Below are 16981 nucleotides of genomic sequence, written 5' to 3' on the forward strand. Positions count from 1 at the left end.
GCTGAACTTCTACAATCCCAGCGTTTCCATGATCATGAATATTAGATACAAAAGATAAAAAATCAGAACATTAAAAATACTGAAAACTCTTAAATGTTGGAAAAAGCAAAGTTCCTTTCACTTGCCTGAGAATATCTGAGGCAGTTTAAAGATTCAACCTTAAAATTTAGCCAAAGATGGCAGCTTGTACATTATTCACATGGTACAATGGAACCTTAAACAGTAAAGTATAAAGAAAAATATTTATATTTAAGATTTTGAGTTTTTATGTTTATAATTAAACCTAAATTTTAAACCAAAACCATGTATCCTGTATGTGACTTTTAGGAGGAAATTAAAAAGCTGAAAAAAGAACTGGGAAATTTTGATCCTTCATTCTTTGAAGAAATTGAAGACCTGAAGTACAATTATAAGGAAGAAGTGAAAAAGAATATCCTATTAGAAGAGAAGTTAAAAAAACTTTCGGAACAGTTTGGCTTTGAATTGCCTAGCCCTCTTGCTGCTTCTGAACAGCAGGAAGATGGAGAAAGTCCTAATAGTTTCCCTATTTATTAATGGCCTCGTTTACCTGTAAATTTAAAACTATTTTATGAGTTAAAAAGTTTCAGCTGGAAATCAAGCAGTCTCTGAATTACAGAATTTACATCTCAAAATATTGTATTTTTTTGCTTAAAAATAAAATCACATTTAGTTTTAACTTGTTAGAAAAGTATATTTTTGAAGACATCAATAATTTATGACTATACAATGCATAATGAGCTATGATAAATATTCCTATTTTCATAATATCTTAAATTTTCAAAAAGCATAAAGGTATGTTTATAATAATTTTATTATTTAAAGTTGATTATTTTATACTTTTTTGTGTTAAGATATTCAAATCCTAACAATGGTTTCTATAAATACCTAGAAACATGTTTAGAAGTTGACATATGTTTTGCCAAACAGCTAGCAAAATTAAATTGAAGGTTTTAACCTCTGTAAACATGGCAAACTGTTCAATATTAGAAAATCACAATAATCCCAACTATGATTTCCATTTTATACACCAAGTATTATATCTTTGAGCCTATCAAATTTCTGTTTATCTATTTTTGAAAACTGATTAAACAAAGACTGGTTATCAAAAGCACAGTCATATTTGTTCAGGTTCATGTTAATAATAACTGGTTTGGAATTCATGTAAGTATCTGGAAGTGGCCAGCATAAACCAAGATGGTGGCGGTGGACCTGTAAGGAGAAAAAAATGATGGTATTAGCTTTAGTCTGTAAATAACATTGTAACTTATTTGTAAATGCTTAATTTCAGGTACAATGTAAGGGTCCACCTTTTCCTTATTTGAATTAAATGTCACAGCTGTTCTGTGGACACAGTGCTGTGTGTCTTCCCCATTTGAATATAAGCTTCCTGAAGGCAGAGCAATACTGTGTTAACTCTGCCAATACCTGAAAAATCCCAGTGACCAAATCAGGAGCTGCTCCTTAAAAACTTAATGAATATAGTCTGTTGATGACTACAGTCTGAGATCACAGTTCCTTAGGACATTGCTGGGTAGCTGTTTTCTCCACATAAACATCCCATCTAGGTGGAGCCTCTTCAAGACCCAGGAAGTAAACAAACTTCACAAGTCTCAGGGAGATCCCTAAAACTGTCAAGATTCCCAAAACTTTCTGCAAGATTACAGGAGCACTAACAATTGCTGGAGAGAAGTGTCTCCTCCCACCAAAGGAGCTGGGAGCTGCCTGCAAAATGTGCAGGGAGTGCCCAGGATGCTGCGTTTGTGAGTCATCCAAGTTGGGAGGGCTTTTTACTGATGCCGCAGCCTTTGGGTCCGCCATGTTCCTTGTAAGCAGCTCCTTCCCCATATTCCTGTAAGTAACCCCAATAAAGTCACTACTGGGTCTGTCCTCAGTACCTTACTGTGGTAAGTGGGCACAGTATCTCCCTAGAACTAAGCAGTCACACAACAACCAGACAACGTGTGTTCTCAGATGGTTGTGGAAAACGGTGATGGGGCGTTAAGAAGGGGCTGTGTCATGGCAAGTCCTGAACAGCATTATGTAGGCAGGACTAAGTCAGCTGTGCAGAATGAACACAATCAGGGTAGAGGTGAAAGATGAGTGTTTTAGGGGCAACAGAGTAATTCACGCCATTGAACTGCATTCTGGCCTAAATTAAACTTAGCACCTAGTTGAATATAAAGAAGAGATTCAATAGATGAGGCCTTTATAGAACTGGTAACTAGACATATGAAGTAACAGCAAGAGGACCTAAACAGTGAACACAGGCTTCTGATTTCAGTGACGGATGTAGGGATGGGAATGGGAAGAGTCAGATTTGAACATTATGAATTTCATATACCAGTGAGAAATCAGATAGACAAGTCCATGGGACAGGGCACAAAGGGTACAGGAATTCATTCTGTGTAACGTGCCACTAGATACTTTTCTAATCAACAAATTTTCTAATAAGTTAATTTGGGAAGTGCTGCGTTATGCTAGGCACAGCATGTCTCAGAGAACCCAATGGGCTCCATGAATTCCCAGGAGGGAATGTGTTATCACTTTAACTCCAAAGCACATCTGGTATATAGACAATGCCTGGCCAAACATCTCCATCAGTACGTAGTCAGTCTGACACGTCCCATAAACGTGACTCTGTTTTAGCCTGGTGGCATATTAAAAGAGAGAAATATTCTAACTACATGCCAGAATTAATACAGTCTGGACAAAGAAACTGAGTGTCACATCTTTAAGAACTAATTTAAGGTGTTTTTTTTGTCATTACCTTAATTAAACAGCCATCACCGCAATGCCACACAATCCCTTCAATTTGACCCTCTCTGCAGTCTTCAAACCAGGACAGCAGGTCATTGTGTTTCAGTGTAGGCAGATTTCTGACTTGGAATGCTCCATGTGGGGTAAGAAAATGTAATGGGTATTTTTTGCTTCCCAGACCTAAATGGTAAAGTTTAAAAAAAAAAAAAATGAAAACAAAAACAAAAAAAACCTTTCTCAGTCACATTCTTTTCAGAAGGAATGAGAAAATAGATCTCACCAAGTGTTTAAATGTCTAAACATCTAGGAATAATTCTAACAACAGGTTTGATTTTGTGTAGAGAATAATCCTAAGTACATTAAGTTCTTTTCTCACCCAAGTGTGGTACTTCTTCCATCAACTCTAAATTCCACTTTCATGTACTCTCTACACTGGGAGTTGGGGCACTGAGCTGTGGACAAAGGCCAGACAGACACCTATGGTAAGTAGTTTCACTGGAATGCAGCCTTCTATATTCATGTAAGTACTACTGATAGCCCATTTCAAAGATACGGCTAAAACAGCTTAAAAGATTGGCTAACAAACATTTTTTACAGAAAAAAAAAAATTGTTACCATGTGTTATATCATTAGTTACACTCTGCTTTTATTCTGTGGCATTTATACCAAATGCCATCTTTGATCCTGTATATAAGTTTAATATCCATCACCTAAACCTATTTAAATTTGTGTCTGCATACATGTTTCTGTGGAGTAATGGTGTGTGTGCGTTTGCAGCCTGCACTGTGGAGACAGTAGGTCAGTACTGGGTATCTTCAATTGCTTCCTACCTTCTATTTTGAAAAAGGATGTCTTGCTGTACCTGAAGCTCAGTGGCTAGGCTATACTGCATCCCCTGCAAGGCCCAGGGAGCCTCTTATGTATACCCCTGTGGCTCCTGAACTACAGGCAGGCACCACTGTGCCCAGCTCTTAACATGGGTGTTAGGGATCCAAACTCTTACCGACTGGACCACATCCATACCTTCAATCTGCTTTTGATCTCTGTAGAATTGTTAGTACAGCTTTAGTGTCTTTAATTTATGACTCTCCTTTCAACTCTGTACTCCAGGGTGCCACTGACTGACTCAATTCATTATGGTATACATTCCAAGCGAGGCTTTATACAGTATGATGCCAATTCATACTCTTACCTGTATTTATTAATGACCTAACAGGGAACAGTGCAATTTCACCCAGCTAACTCACCTAAAATCTGTAAAGCAATGAAAAGCTGCATCTCAGTGATTCCTTTTCATGCACAGTTTATAAAGCTATCACAGCGAAAGATCATAGGATCAAATCAGCCTTGTTCATTAATAAACCCAAATGATTAGTCATGTATAAATTTTCCCATGAACATAAGATTTGCAGAAACGGATGTGCTCCTAGCAAATGGACACCAATGTGTTAGTTCCTTCCTCAGTATGTTTCTCGGCTTGACGTTAGGACTTCTCTTTATAATGAACACCTTCACTTACCGTATGGGTTTCCATTGATATTCGTTCCTATCAGCTCCAAGGTTTGCTCTAAAAGATCTGACAGAGGAACCGCACTGATTTCCAAAACTCCGGGATCGTCAGGATGGTGCCTCAGTACCAGGGCAATCCCAGACTCATAATTCACTACAGACGAGTGCCAACAATATTGCTTGCTGCTCTTTTCTACTGGTACCCAGCCTGTTCAAGAAAAAAGTATCCTTTTCACGTTGGTCCTATTAAATGATACAGACCTTTTTTGAGGGGTTATCAACATTCCTGCTTGTCTAGATTCCCTTATACAGACATTGAAAATCTGAGGAAGTGAACAGTTCCACTATTTTTGTTATAATCACAAAGTATTCATTTGTTTATCCTGTTGAATATGAACATGAATTAAACATATTCTTCAAAAAACTCGTCTTGGTTCAGGAGCAATTGAACACTATCCTGAGGCAGGATTAAACTTTTTTCTTTCTTCTTTTAAAAAAGCTTTAGCATTCTAACTGCCTAGTATTGTCAAAACTTTTTTCATTTAATAAAGTGGGTTTCTCTCTAGTGTCAAAGATAACAAATAGATACCATAGGTGTTCCACAGCATATACCATTGTTCCAATCATGCTCAAAAGTTTGTTGATTTCCTATGTGTTGTTACTGTTTTTTACTCTTATTGCTAGAATAAGTGTCCTCAATACGTAAAATTTGCTGCAAATAAAGAAACAAGTTACTCTAACCAAAATCTGATAAAATATGCTCATCCTTTAGAAAGATTCAAACTAAAAGTATCCCCTCCTTTATTTTTAATATAAACTGTTAGACTTTTCAGTGAACTTCATTCAGAAATCTTACACTATAAATATAAATAAACTGAAGAGCTAGATTAAAACAAGTTCCTGATTGGACCTTTTTTGTTTGTCTCTTACACTAAACACAAAACACACTTGGGAGGAGATTGTGTGATACCAGGAATGTGTCCGTTTTCATCGGGTACCGGCTTCCCATTTTGTTTTTCTATTTCCTTTGCTGGTATCCAGCACTCTGGGACAGGCTTGAAGTCTTCCTCCGTGTTCCAATGAAACTCTAAAAGGAATCATTACACTTTATGTGTATGCTTTAAGACACAAAATACAAAGCCGACGCAAAGTGGAAATAACAAATCCATCAATTTCAGATGTGGTTAGTTCTATTATCACTGCCATGTAACTGCCTTCCAAATTAGGGAACTAACACTGTAAATATTCAACTTTCAATACAATACCACGTATACACACTGTCGTCTAAAGTAGCCAATATTCTGTGAGGATTTATGAGTTTTAATGTGTTTGCTACTTAGTACTTTATAAGTTATATATATGGATCAGTATAGGTAATGAATGTGTATAATATAGTCATCAATGCAATAATAAAAAAATCTTCATATTTATAACAACTTAGAAAAATATTTTTCTCATATAAACAAAACGAAAATGTATCTCAGGTAATACTGTATGTTTAAACAGCATAGATTGTTTTTCATTATTCATGTGTGTATGCCCACCAGACTGTCTCTGTCAGAGCACTATGTCAATTTTTTATTACTAATATATATTTATCATATATATTATATATTTATCATATATGAAATTATTTTTCCCATAGATGGAAATTCAAGATGGATATACATAGAAGAACCATAGCAATAAACAACAAGTTTCAACATTTTAAATCTGAAAAGTTTAAAGAAAAACCCACTAACCTTTTGCACTTTCTTTTGAATGTAGAAATTTTTTAAATCTTTTGTCAGCTTGCTTGTTTGGTTTTCTGTCTAGTCGAGCCCAAAGGTATGGCTGACCTAAAAATATAGTAATAAAAGGCAACAAAGTTTGTCTTGAAAGACATTTCAAAGTAAAAGAAACCACAAGCAAACAAACAAGCCAGTCATCTTTACAGTAAGACATCCAACATCCTTGAAAGACAAAAGAAATAGAATCTGTGATGTGTAGCACTAAGGCATCATCCCAGTATGATGTTAAACTTCCTTTGTTAAATAAAGAGGGTGACAAAACTGCATGACTCTTTGATCAGAATGTTCCCTGGTATGAGGGAGCATAGCCAGGTGATTGTGTTAACACATGCCCTGAATATTACCCTACAATATGGGCTTAATTCATTACATACACTGACGAGGGGGGTTGTTTTGTAATCCGGGTGTAATAGTCTGAAGGCACCTGATTTCATTGAGACTTCTGCCTAGCTTGCTGTTGCCACTGCTTATGTAGCTGGAAGATGTTTTTGTAACAAGCAAAACCAGATTCTGAATACTTCCTGATTCTGAGGTGTTACCTGATCACATCAGTGGTTCCTACTCTGAGAAAAATGTGTCCTACAGGACAAAAGCAGGATAAAATACAGATTTCCCGTGGCATTTCCAGACGTGCTGCTCAGCTCTGCGCTAGTCTTACTTCTGATATCCTCGTTTTCTTATGTATTTCTTCATCTCCGTCCTGTGCGCGTTCCAGAGCAGTAACGCTCCAACACTAACTGCTCCCGTCAATGTGCATCACGAATATGAAATACGAGCCCGCTAGAGCTTACTCAAACATATAAATCGGAGTTTCATAAAAACTGTCAATGACAATACTACTACTAGCTATCCATATACATAAGATAAAGAACTAGATCAAAATGATATTGTTTCTGGTTGAATAAACCTCTTGTCTTTTTTACTGGTGAACATGCAAAACTGTACTTCACCTAGTGTCATTAGTATGGCTACTATCGCCAATAATAATGACAGTCCTAGTAGGGATATAGAAAAATTGGAATATCTAGAAGCAAGAACTTTGAATGTGACTATTATGGAAAATGAATGATGGGTACAAAATTAACATTTGATCCAGTAATGCCATGTTTAGGTTCACACCCCCCAAATCAGAAGGAGAGTAATCTAGCATTGTTAGTTTTATTTTCCACAATGGCTTAAAGATTGGAGCAATCCACATGCCCATCAGAGACTGAAGTGAACAAAATGTGCTATGTATATATTAAGCAATCTTAAAAATGTATATGATCTGACATGTGATATATTCCAATAGGGTAAAATACTGTACTAAGAAAGTAAGCCAGCCACAAAGAGACCATTTACATGTGTTACCTATAGTCAAATTAAGAGACAAAGTAGTTTGGGCTAAGAGGCTGGGGGCTGGGCTGTGTGGCGAGGGGAGGTGGATAAGGGAGTTCCCAGGAAGCAGTTATAGTTCTAGAAGACGACGTACTCTGGAGGTGAATGGCGGTGACGGTATGACCATGTGAATGTCTTTGATGCCAGTGTTACACACCATTTTAAAGTCCAGTTATGATGGCAAATCTTTATGTGTATCTTATCACAGTTGAAAAGGTTTTCAAAGTGCATTTCAGAACATTCCTTGACACCAAGGAATGACATCTAGCTCATCTACCTATTGTTGTCCTGGGAACTGAGAGTTAATCCCACCATCCCATCTGTTAGTAACTACAAATAATGGCTCTCCCTAATATCATCACTGTGAACTTTCTAAAGTATGGACCTGATCAGAGCCTTGGCCAGTGGGAATGAAAGCACCGGACACAGCACTGTGACGATGCAGTGACAACAAGCTCTCGAGGTGACAAAGCCAGGTTCCATTACTGTGCAACCATTCAGTAACTGAATGCTTTAGACATTACTGAACCAGACTAAGACTCAGTTTCCTCATTACTGATACAGATTATGCAAATGAGGGACTATGTGACACCTCTTTATTGGGCTACCTGGCCTTTCATGGTATCAGGTGAATGTTAGTCAAATGTCTTTTCTTTCCCCAAGGAAGCGTAATCACTGATTTTTTTACTCACTATGACAGGTTTTCAAGAGTTAAGAGTCAATATCCATCTCAGTTGGTGCAGTACTTTTAGTAAACATGACAGATGGATTTTTACCTTTGTAGTTAGTAACGTAGCAACATGTTCCATCCACTTTTTCTGTTGCAACCGCATTGTACACATCTGCGTCTAACGCCTTTTCACTTAGAGTTTCAGTTGCCAAAACTTTAAATGGCTTAAAAGAAGAGAAAGAGGGGAAAAAAAAAACTGATGTAAGATACACAGCCTCTGCCTTCACACAAAGGTTCATCTGAACTGTGCCTAATTTCATCAGTTCTAAAGGTCTGCCTGCTTTCTATTCTGTAAGAAAAGTAATTTATTAAGTTTCCTGAATTATTTGCTTTTTTGTTTGATTTGGTTTTGTTTTTTGTTTGTTTTTGTTTGTATGTTTGTTTTTAGGCCTGTGTCACTCTGGCGCCCAGACTGCCCTTGATGTCCTGACCTTTTTGCTTTAGCCTCTACTTCTGGGATTCCCCTCCTGTCCTAGCACCCCAGCTCACCTACCCTTTTTTAATGTGGTCACAGTAAAATTCAACTTCTATACAGACTGTTGAGTATCTACATGCTTCTCAGTCACCACAATGAAGCCAGGAAACACGCATCTTCAGCACAGGTTCAAGAGGAACAATCCCATTCTTTGTGACTATGCATTAACTACAGTAAACACTATTCTTGACATGGGAATACAGAGAAGGATAAAGAAGTGTTCTGCTTTAGTGAGCTACAACACTGAGAAGTACCAAAGAGATGGGATAGGAAAATGCCACAGGGAGTACTCTATGGAGGAACATCTGAGCAGATCTGATGGATGGGAAGAAAAGGCCCACAGTCAGGACATTCTCCGAAGAATGCAAGTCCCAGCACGTGTGTTTAGGTGTGTTTAGAACGAAGTGCAGGTAAAATTAGATCATGTGCTTTTGTAATTCTAGAGGCTGTTCTGGTTCAACCTGTGTATTCACCAATGGAGATTCCCCATACTCCAAAATTAAGTCTTGGAGTCATGAAATATAATGAAATAATTACAAAATTTAGTTATTCAAATCACACTTGGTTCTTAGTTGTAGTGGGAGTCTAGGAGAGATGGCCTGTCTCAGGCCACATTTTCAAAAAATGAGAAAAAGGTAGCTCCTATTTTAAGTTTTTAAGACTTTCTTGCAAAGCTGAAATCCACATACTTGCCATAGAAACATGTTAAATATATGTACACACACACATATGAACAAGATGTGAGCTCATCATAAAGACGCCACAAAGATATGCATCACTAAGAACTTTTTGGGATAATTCTAGTCTTCCGTTCAATGTCCCTTCCCCTCCCTTAAAATAAAACAAAACCCCAAGACCCAGCAGTTCCTAAAATTGACAATTTCTTTAAAAAGCCAAAGTCAAAATGCTTCATGAATACACTCTCTTCATGTCTATTCTCAACAGCATGATAAAACAACACGTTTCTCTTCTCTTAGCATGTCATCTCTGGTCTGTTGTGATGATCTTACATACCTGCATAAAACCTGCATTCAAGTCACAGATTTTAAAAGCATCTTACAGGACAGGGATGTAGCTCAACAGGAAAGCATTTGCCTAGCATGTGCAAGACTGGAGTTTATCCTAAGTTGCTAACATATGGGTCTCCCCACTCTCTTGGGTCATCAGCTAATATAGTCCACAAAGGAACAGAGATGATGAGCCGAGGTTGAGTAGGGGAAGGAGGTTCAGAAGGAGGTTCAGAAGCCCCATGAATAACCACACTGGAACCAACTATTAAGAGAGGCAAGATTACTTTGGGTGGTTCAAGGCTTATAATGGTTTTTTTTTTGGGGGGGGGGGTAGATGGGCAAAAGTCATTGGCTGAGAGTTTAGGGTACCAAAATGCCTCATTAGAAGGGGGAAGCATTTCAGGAATCTCAGGTGCTGCATGAACAGGTTCTTACCATTAGAAAGGGTGCTCTACTTGAGGCTGCTTATGTTGGGGGGTTAGAATTCCCCAGACAAGGTCAGAGAAGAAGCCCTGTTAATGAAGGAAGTCTCCCACTTTGCACGGAGCCCAAAATTTATCTGGTCATCTGTGTGTTAACAGCCAGACTCTAAAGGTGAGGGGAGAGCAATAGAGCACCAAAATGGAAGATGTAATGGTGTGTGTGTGGGGGGGGTGTGTGCGGGGGAGGCGGGCTGCAAGCTGGAGCCTGCAGGGAGGTTGTGAAGTTTGTTGAAGTGGAGAGGGGACAACCAAAATTACTATGAAAATGCCACAAGGAAACTTCTTAGTATGCTAATTTAAAAATAAAAAAGACCAGAGGGCCAATGGTACAGCGGTACTATTGAAAAGAGTGGAAGTCTTTTCAGATGCACATGCTGATACTGTCTGAGTTGAGAGGTTAAGAACTTTGCTACACCTCAAAGAATCACGCTGACATAAGCTATCTATATTTCGATCATCTTACTTTCACTGAAGGCTTGCTATGTGCAAAATCAAGTAGCAACACGACTAGTAAACCTTAGGATGAGATCTCAAATTAAACAAGAAAGTACACGAGGTCTGATTTGCGTGACCTAGTTAGGCTAGCTGTCAACACTGCCATGGGCTCCTAGCACACAAGTAAACAATACCTTCTCATCAGACTTTTGACAGTAGTTCTACGTTAGACAGCCATGATATCTCATTACTCCGAGGCTGTCAAGGAAAGATTAGGATGTAGATTTTCAAATCTGCTAGAACACGTTTGAGTCATCTGATCAGGGAGGGTACAATCTAAAAAGGACTCGCCCACACTCCTTGCAACTAAGAAGATACAAGAAGCTGCAGATCTGGGAAAATGGGAACTTCATCTAAACCTCCCGGGTAAAACGCGCAGGGCTCCCGGGCAGCAGCTCTGTACTGGAGGAGCGGTCCAGCAGCACACGCCACCGGATACCTGATGCTCCCGCTTGGCTGAAGGCTCAGCTTTCACCTCCGTCACAAACACGCACGGCATCTTCCGCTGCACCGAGCCCAGACGGTTCATGGTGCCCACGCGCAACCTGTCTCCACTGAGCTGGGTCCCGGACGGAGGAAATCTGCAGCTAGGAGCAGGGAGAATCCAAACACCAGCCAGAGGATCCAAAACAGCACCATCAAAGTCCACCCCGGCGAGAGGCGGAGACTCACTACCGGAAGCGACCGCCTAGTCGCGGTGCATTCTGGGAGTTGTAGTGCGACCGTGAGGCTACAGAGCATGCGCCTCCACGTGCGTGATTTCCACTATGTTTTTATGTCCAATTAAAACATCAAAAAAAAAAAAAAAAAAGAACCGTTACCCGATGTTGTGTACTTGGCCACGACTTAGTAACGATGATGTTTTCGGGAATTAATGTTAAATAATAAGTGATGAGTCACTTTAGGATGCAATTTAGCACGTTTCTACTGAAACTCTCTTACCTGCCTATTTTCTATCGAATTTAAGGGATTGGAAACCCAGAGAAGTTTAGAAAATACTTTCAGACATTTCGTAATGTTCAGACAGAAAACCTGAATTCCCAGGAAAAATATTAAAAGAAACAAACCTTACAATTAAGAAAACCGGGTTTCTGTTTGAATTAATCAGCACACAGTGTATAATTTGTTTCTTGATAGCCTTTGCAATGAGAGTAAAATTTAAAGTCCAAAAACATAGAAATAACAAAAAGCTCTGTCAAGTTTATCTTGGGAATCCAACAAAAGATTTGAAACAGATTCATTTGATTTACTGTCTAAAAGGACATTAGAAGGAAATAATAAAATTGTTGCTTGAATAAAAAATATATTCTAGCAGTAGACCTATCTTATTGAAACCTGAGACCATAGGGAGATTTTTGCTCTTACTATCTTAGGTAGTTGGAGAAGCCAATTTATGTTTCTATTATTGTTTTATAATTCCAATTAATATTTTTATAAATGTTTAATCAGCACATATCCTACTGCCTAGCATTTTACTTACTTAGCTCTTGAAAAAAAAATCAAATAACCTTGTCTCACTTGGAAGTATGTATATGTCAGTATATTCTCAAAGAATAAAATGTTCCTAACAAGTTTACAGTTTTGTGATTATTGAATCAGAAGGGAGGAAGGGAGAGAGGGAGAGAAAAATACCTAAACACACACAACTTTATACAAAACAAAGGGATTGGTATAGGCAGAGAGTACCAATGTGTCTCTGGCTCTCTTGTATTGAAACTGGAAACTTTTTAGCATTTTAAAGTCAAGTGTTGGTACCTTCTTTGAGGCTCTAGAGTAATCCTAAACAACAGCCTGTCTTGTGGGTTTCAAACAATTAAATGACCTTTAAAGCTCTCAACTGTCATTTCCCAAACTGCCACAGAATATTCTAGATCCAACATTCTGCCATTTCTTAGAAAAGATTATCTTCCAAAAAACATTCTACCTGCTCTAAGCCTCTCTCTGGAAGGACCAACAGCTATATATTGGTTTCTTAAATGCCTGGAGAAATGCTTCCAACAGAAACAGAAGAGTCCACAGCAGAGAAACATCACAGGATCAGGTTATAGATGTAAACTGTGTCTCTAATGGATAGCAGCCATTCGCTTCCCTTAATTCCCATACAGAGCTGGTAGAGCCCCACCTCCACCCCTGTCCTTAGAGGAGTACTACAGAATAATAAATTGAAAAGGACTATCTTTCTTCTCTGATGTGTTATTAATCTAGCACACACCAAGAAGAAACTCCATGTGAATCTATCTTGATCAGCACAAGACAGAATTTCTGGATCTGTTGTTTGAAGACAAATTTCCTATCACTTTTCATTACAGGGAGTCAAAAAATCCTCTCGAGTAGAATCATAGCTTTCTGTATAAGACTAAAATGAAATCTGCAACAGGAAGGAAGTGGGGTGAGAGTGGGAAATAAAAAGAAGTGATTAGAAAAGGAAAGAAACTAAAAGAGGAAAGTGAAGGGTTTGGGGTGTTCTAGACTAACAAAAGTTACACAATGAAGGAATTTATTTATTTATTTATTTATTTATTTATTTATTTATTATTTATTTACTTTGTGTGTGTGTTTGGGGGCTGGTTTTGCCATGCCATCAGTTGTCAAGAGGTAAAAAGCACTATTTCAGATCTTTTCCTGTGTGAAATCACTTAACTCGGCTTGATAGCAGTATTGGAAAGCACACTAGTGAAACTTCACCCTTAATCAGGGAATTCATCTGGAGGAGATGAGATGAGCCTCCCTTCTTGGAGGTGTCGCTCCCACTTGCCTGTTCAGGTGAGCACTTTGCTGTTGCAGTGCTAACGAGAAGAAGGGCAAACCAAAAGGCAAGGCTTATGTTTATGTATTTATCAACATTTTCAAGTGCTTCGCAGAATCTTTATCTGATCCTCTTAACACTGCCTCAATCCCTTTCGTTATAAGCGAACTACCTTCTTCTAAATTTAGTTTTAATTCCAAGATTAATACTCTATACTATGGATTCAAAAAATTCATGGCAATTTACCATTTTACTTAAAGTGGAAATCTGTGTCTTGATCAGTTGAGATTTCAATCCAAAGTTTGCAGTAATTTCAAACCATGCTTTGAACCAGTGTGGTCAGTTGTCTCTAAACTCTAGGTGCCCTGTGATGACTAGTCCTCATCTACACTAGGTTGTGATACCCATAGGATCTAGGATGCTAGGATGAAGACTTTCAAGACTGCTCATTGAAATGTTTTGGTCTGAAAATCAGAGGACTTGGCATGGTTTTCAACAAACTCTTCAAGCTTTCGAGCACTGTGGAAATACAGCATTTGCTATTGGATGACGCAAGTTGTCTTGTAAGGATGAAAAGGATGAATGGAAATGCCATAAAGCCACCGGACAGATAGGTACTCCTACTTATTTTCATGTATGTTTATTACTGTGCTGAAATCTGCATGTGATAATCTGCATGTGATTTTTCCTAAGTCAGTGTACAGCACCAAGTACATAATCAATTGTATCACGGTTAATCAATTGTACTTATTTTCTTGATATATATATATATATATATATATATATATATATATATATATATATAATTTACCTTTGTTCTACTTCAAAACCACATATAGAAATAACTTCCTTATAAAATACTTACCCAATTTTAATTTTGAAAACTTGAAGTTACATTTCTTTAATCAGAACACTGGAATATAAAACACAGCATAAAATCTTCAAGTAATGCTTAGTATAGTATATTTGATATATATTAGATAAGGGAAATAATCCACTTAGGTGAGGTAGCCTACAGTTGCATATGAGGTCATTTATGATGACCAAACAATGGATTATGTAATAATGGGGAAAATTCTGGAAGTTTGAGTTTGTGTGATTACTAGTAACCACTTTCAACGTTTCTGCAAAGCTAGAGAAGGTATCTTCTAATTTAAATTTATTTAAGAATTATCTATTGTGTAATTATACTGTCAACAGGAGGTCAGTTTTAAAGGAATACTACTGATAGCCTGAAAGGCTGAGGAAAAGAACAAGTTTTCCCCCTTACACACTGATAGTTCTTATATTTGCGTTCCTGCAATTTGTACATATTTATAAAAACAATCATTGGATTAGCAGCAAGAGATTGAAAATGGCAGAAGTTGGGAATGACTGCTATTTCTTTGTTAATTCCACATGCATAAAGGTAAATATTGTACAACTTACAGTACACATGCTTAAGCTCTTTAGTCGAATGAAGGGAGAGACAGCAATAAAGAGATACCTTAACTCTGATGGAAAAGCCTGTATATTTTTCATATCCTGAATTTATATGAGGAAATTTGGGTTAATTTAAAACTATGATATGTTTATTTTATATATATATGTCCATTCCATGTTAGTTTTCATATAACATTTTTGCATATATTATTCATTTCAAATTCTTCATTCTGTTCACTCTATAATGATATTTGTAATATAGCATATTATTTTGGTGAATGTGATTTCAGTCATACATAATCCAATAGTTGAATTCAGGTTACTATCTACCATTTAGTATCTGTTTCCTTATTTGAAATTAATAAACTGTTATTATATTTTTTCTATCAGAAGTCTGAATAATAGAAAGTAATTAAATACCATGTAAAGAGGGGTAGAGTATAATATAAATAAATCAACCGAATTAAAAAGCTTGTAAAGTGGAAAAACTGAAAAGGCATTAATGGATGTTAACAAAATCAAATGTGTAGGAACTCTTTTGTTCCTCATGTCCCAAATGAACCTAAAATAAACAAAAAACAAGGAACACTAGATGTTCTATCTGGTTAAGCATCTTTCATCTCTGCTAGAAACCTGGAGTGTTTAACTCATAGGTCACAAGAACTCAACCCACATTTGTCATGTTACCTTTCCAAAGAGATCTTAGATGACAGACTTTTTAGTTTCAGAACGGCACAGAGTTTTGTCTCTTTCTCTGTTTTTTTTTCCCCAAATGATTGATGAATAATAACATCTAAGGATGATAGATAGATAGATAGATAGATAGATAGATAGATAGATAGATAGGATGAGATTGTATTAGATAGAATTTAGAAACCAGTTTACCTCACATCTCACAGGCTAGTACAACATCCTGTTATAGGATATTATTTTATTTTTTAAAGTGTAAAAATGAATAGAGGATGAGTGATTGTTAACAAGTAATGAAGTCATGGTGATAAATCCCAGGTTGTCTGAATCCAAACTCACAGCTCATTGTCCCATGAGTACCAATTCCATCTTTGAAAGGAGAAGAAAGTGAAGAAAGAAGTAGAAAGAAGGCATAGCTTATATGTCAAAGAAGGGAGAATGTAATGGAATGTGGCTATTGTTTGTAGTTCTCCCATCTACAAGACAGTGGCCTACAGTTCTTCCATCTGTGGATTTATACACAAAAGAATGTATAATCCAAAAATCAAGTCATAGTAGACCACTGACACAATCTACATGTACTTTGGTTGGACATCTATGTTATGTGTGATATAATTACTTCAAATTTCACAGTATCACACAATTGAGGTTCCAATTCCTCAGTATTAACACAGCTTGCAGCATCTCCACAGACTGTGCGTCTTAGTGGTTGGTAGAGAATGTCTTCACATGCAGAACTTGGCTAGTACTTCTTAGATAGCTGCCAAAATTTCCCCAGAAAGAAAAATAAACTTTCCCTGTTATTGTATCAGGGTAGTGTCTATTCCTACATCTTTGCTCTTAATAAATTCTGTGGGCTAACTGGATGGGAAGGGCAACATTTTGAGAGTAACTTGTGTACCTTTCCTTACTACTTTCTCACTAAGGAGAGACAAAGTTGCTACAATTTAGTCTTTATAGATGTGTATTGACAGTGTATGTCTTCATGATTCCAATTTTATGGACTCCTTATTCCTTACTTCGTTAGTATTTTGTTATTAAGCACTAACATTAATATATTGTGTCTTGTGCACTGTTTGTTTCTTAGGGTTCCCAGTGCCGATTCCGACACTGTGAAGAAGCCCTTGGCAGTGACACTGTGTGCTCATTATGGAGAGAGAGAAAATGTTTAGACCCACTTTGCAGATTTAGACACATGGAAATGCAGGTAAAATGACTGATCATTTTCTTTTAAGCAACCTTCCTTCCTTCATCGTTGAATTAAACCTTTACAGCAAAATAGAGAAGTCGTTCTAGTCGTTCTTCCTCCTTCAAAAATTTTAAGTGTTTTTCACTTTGCTCAACCTAAATGTGTAGGGGAAAAAAAGACTGTTTTATTTTTTAAATAGCAAAGCTTAGAGGTGGCAAAATGTAGGAAATGCAATCATTTTAACTCAGTAATTGAAGCTGTTCTTGTCACATTGCCTCAACATGCATT

At 37.3% G+C, this 16981-nt stretch overlaps 3 protein-coding genes across 6 annotated transcripts in view; 2 read left to right on the top strand and 1 right to left on the bottom strand.

Annotated features, from left to right (window-relative positions):
* The window catches only part of Cep290 (centrosomal protein 290), an 81346-nt gene extending 80699 nt beyond the window's left edge, over positions 1-647 (top strand). The window contains exon 53 of the mRNA XM_028783031.1: positions 328-647. Within this exon, the coding sequence (XP_028638864.1) occupies positions 328-555 (228 nt within the window). The 3' untranslated portion in view covers positions 556-647. The remainder of the gene's footprint in view (positions 1-327) is intronic.
* Positions 648-985: 338 nt separating this feature from the next.
* CUNH12orf29 (chromosome unknown C12orf29 homolog) lies at positions 986-11284 on the bottom strand. The gene is made up of 7 exons (XM_028783079.1): positions 11086-11284; positions 8231-8348; positions 6030-6125; positions 5258-5374; positions 4298-4495; positions 2789-2958; positions 986-1230 (listed from the first exon to the last, which is right to left on the bottom strand). The coding sequence occupies exons 1-7, from the start codon at positions 11173-11175 to the stop codon at positions 1042-1044; spliced, it is 978 nt and encodes a 325-aa protein (XP_028638912.1). The 5' UTR covers positions 11176-11284; the 3' UTR covers positions 986-1041.
* A 3177-nt stretch (positions 11285-14461) lies between these two features.
* The window catches only part of CUNH12orf50 (chromosome unknown C12orf50 homolog), a 28821-nt gene continuing 26301 nt past the window's right edge, over positions 14462-16981 (top strand). Inside the window, exons 1-2 of one of the 4 annotated variants that reach the window (XM_028783116.1) lie at positions 14462-14533; positions 16592-16711. In XM_028783116.1, the coding sequence (XP_028638949.1) occupies positions 16700-16711 (12 nt within the window). In that variant the 5' untranslated portion in view covers positions 14462-14533; positions 16592-16699. Of the gene's footprint in view, positions 14801-16591; positions 16712-16981 lie in introns of all 4 variants that reach the window. The other 3 variants (XM_028783115.1, XM_028783112.1, XM_028783111.1) reach the window with 3 other exon arrangements.

This window comes from Grammomys surdaster, unplaced genomic scaffold (assembly GCF_004785775.1).
Source record: "Grammomys surdaster isolate TR1022 unplaced genomic scaffold, NIH_TR_1.0 958, whole genome shotgun sequence".
Lineage (NCBI taxonomy): Eukaryota > Metazoa > Chordata > Mammalia > Rodentia > Muridae > Grammomys > Grammomys surdaster.

What these genes read in the sequence shown, in the direction of transcription:
- CUNH12orf29 (XM_028783079.1), bottom strand. Translation starts at nt 11,175, where the DNA reads ATGAACCGTCTGGGCTCGGTGCAGCGGAAGATGCCGTGCGTGTTTGTG. An exon ending in TGAAAACGGACACATTCCTG is followed by an intron (nt 4,496 to 5,257) that starts GTATCACACAAT and finishes TTTCTTGAACAG; the next exon opens with GCTGGGTACCAGTAGAAAAG. An exon ending in GTGATGGCTGTTTAATTAAG is followed by an intron (nt 1,231 to 2,788) that starts GTAATGACAAAA and finishes TTCTCCTTACAG; the next exon opens with GTCCACCGCCACCATCTTGG.